Source organism: Aplysia californica, unplaced genomic scaffold (genome assembly GCF_000002075.1).
Source record: "Aplysia californica isolate F4 #8 unplaced genomic scaffold, AplCal3.0 scaffold00240, whole genome shotgun sequence".
NCBI classification, from domain to species: Eukaryota; Metazoa; Mollusca; class Gastropoda; order Aplysiida; family Aplysiidae; genus Aplysia; species Aplysia californica.
This window is the reverse complement of record NW_004797510.1, coordinates 285,725-288,435: the sequence shown is the minus strand read 5'-3', so window position 1 is coordinate 288,435 and position 2,711 is coordinate 285,725. Positions and strand designations below refer to the sequence as shown.

Sequence of the window (2,711 nt, the reverse complement as noted above, 5' to 3'; positions counted from 1 at the left end):
CTTTCCCTCGAGGTCAGTAAAGCAATATAACACAAACTATAGCGCTTCTTTAAACTATTTCCTGTTCCTTTTCTATCAAACATCTGCCGTACTTCTTCTTTTTCTTCTTTCATGTTTTCTAATCTTCAGCACTTGTTTGACGTCCTTAAAAAAAAAAATTTAAATCTCCACACTCACCTTTCATTGAACGGGTTTATATTATGATACTCGCCGGACGCCTCGGGCCAGTCCCCCATCCCTTCCCCAAAAAACAAACAACAACAGCAACAAACAGACACACACATAAACAGACAACAAACAAACAAAAACAAAAACATGCAATTCAACTGTTGATTGCGTGCCACACACATGAAATTGAACTCTACATTTTATCTTAGAAGGGTTCGCCTTATTCTTTTTACAAAACTCTGATTTGGTCTCAGTTGTAGCATTCTCTACGTTTTCTCACTCTTAGCCTACAGTTTAAAAACTGCTGTATGCAATCATTGCACTCCTCGTTATATTGATACAGATCTAATTCCGTTTTCAACACTATGCTTATTTTTAAACGTAGGACCTCGGAATTTATTGTCCATCTCGATTAGGCCAAGCCAAATGAGTCGAGAGCCTTAAAGATCCACAAAAACGATTTAAAGTTTAAGAGCACCCCTTTGAGGATTTGAACCATAAAGGCCATTCACTCCACAGTCCAGTATGATACCATCTGAGCTAGCAGAACACCCACTCTCCATGGACACAATCAATAGCTTTTTTAATATATTTTTTTTATTGAAAAGGGTTTGCTCAGCATTGAAGGCATTTTTGAGATAGTAGACGCCAACACTTGTGCATTTTATACATAGGAGCAAATAATATAAATATCCTTTCCTCGTGTGCATTTTTCAAAACGTAAGCAGAATAATCATTTCAGAAGTAAAAAAGAGCACCCAGATTACCATGCTGTGCGTTGAAGAAAGAACCCTCAGCAAACCGTAATTTGAAACATCCGCAAAACACAGATAGATAAGATGAGATAAGATACCTCTTTATTGTCCAGATCCTGGCATATTGGTTTGGTGCTTCACCAGGTTCACTCATACACACACATGAACTCACTCTCTCTCTCTCTCTCTCTCTCTCTCTCTCTCACACACACACACACACACACACACACACACACACACACACACACACACACACACACACGCACATACACACACTAACCAAGGCTCACACAATTACGCAAACACACACACACACCTACACACTCGATCACACACACACACTCACACACACACATCCCAACACATACACACACACAAACATGCACATACATGCATACGAACCCTTTTAATATCATACGACGTACTAACGGGACATAATTAAAAGCACCATTATAATATAGTTTTAAAAAATTAACCACGGATGTGCATTGATTCTTTCTCATCGTTAGGACAAACATAATAATATCATTGCCTGTCTTTCGATTGTATAAACTATTTACCTTGAGCGGTATAGCCTAGGAGCAACACACAGCAGAAGGCAAAGAGCCACTTGTCAGACATCATGAACCCGGAAAACTGTGGAGATCACGAAGTTGAGATACAACAAACAGGGAATTACATAGACCACTCCCATATGGGCTGTTCCACGGTAACTGACAGGAAACCTGAGCTATACTGTCTTACAATAATAACACCGTTATTCAATAACACTAATTAATTTATTTCATGGGCAAAAGATCAGAACATTAAAATAGATATATATATTAATAATCATATTAAACGCAGTCATGGGGGGGGGGGGGGTACTTAATGCAAATTCTGTGACGTGTTTAGTTTCGGTAACTAAAAGGACAGCAACAAAGCCTCAATTTTTTTTCGGAAACGATATATAGCATTAAAATCAATATGTCACTATCAGGGAGTTATGATGTAAATGAAAATAACGTACTGTACGCCTCGTATAATGCAAAATGCACGTAGTATCTTAATAGCAATACCGGTATGCAAATGTGTCTTGAAATAAACAGTAACCAAAGCACAGAAAGAACAGGGAACTGAATCAAATCATCAACGCAGTGAAAGTCAATAAAATATTTGATTTGATCAAGATGTTGAATTTTGAATTAGGTAGGCCTACGTCCTTCTAAGCAACAGATCCAAAGAAAATATTGTCCCCATGCACAGATTCCATGTCATGTTTATCTAGCCATGTGAATAACGTCTGACTCATATACAACCGACTCGAATTCAAAGAAAACTTGGATTCAATAAAAGGAGACGGATTCCTGTTCTTTTCTTTTCGTTAATCAAAATCAGAAAATAACTTGGATTCAAAGCCCACTTAAATATCTGATCTAGGATTCAACGAAGTCGCTTGCAGGGTTACAATCCCCGCTTGCGTGGCTTCTCGCATGTTTCTTCGTCAACGAACCTTATTTACCATAATTATTCCAAGAGACCATCGATCGCACCTGCACCGTAGGTCATTTCACTCTTATTCTATTGCGTACGTCTTATGCGACGAGCCAGAAGCCCCATTTCACTCCAGCGTGAGCGCTGTTGACACACGTGCGTAAGACATGATAATGATAAATAATAAATAGCATTTAGTATAGCGCATACTCCCACTCGACTGCACGCTCTAGGCGCGTTATATTATATTATTACCCCAGCAGCCATAGAATACTCAGAAACATTCTCAGCTTCCTGGAAAGCATACAGTGCAAG

At 38.8% G+C, this 2,711-nt stretch overlaps 1 protein-coding gene across 1 annotated transcript in view; it reads right to left on the bottom strand.

Moving 5' to 3' along the window:
- LOC101855568 (peptidoglycan recognition protein 1) overlaps window positions 1–1,581 on the bottom strand; it is an 11,891-nt gene extending 10,310 nt beyond the window's left edge. Inside the window, exon 1 of the mRNA XM_005100205.2 lies at window positions 1,484–1,581. Coding sequence (XP_005100262.1) covers window positions 1,484–1,547 — 64 coding nt within the window. The 5' untranslated portion in view covers window positions 1,548–1,581. The remainder of the gene's footprint in view (window positions 1–1,483) is intronic.
- Between the last annotated feature and the right edge of the window lie 1,130 nt (window positions 1,582–2,711).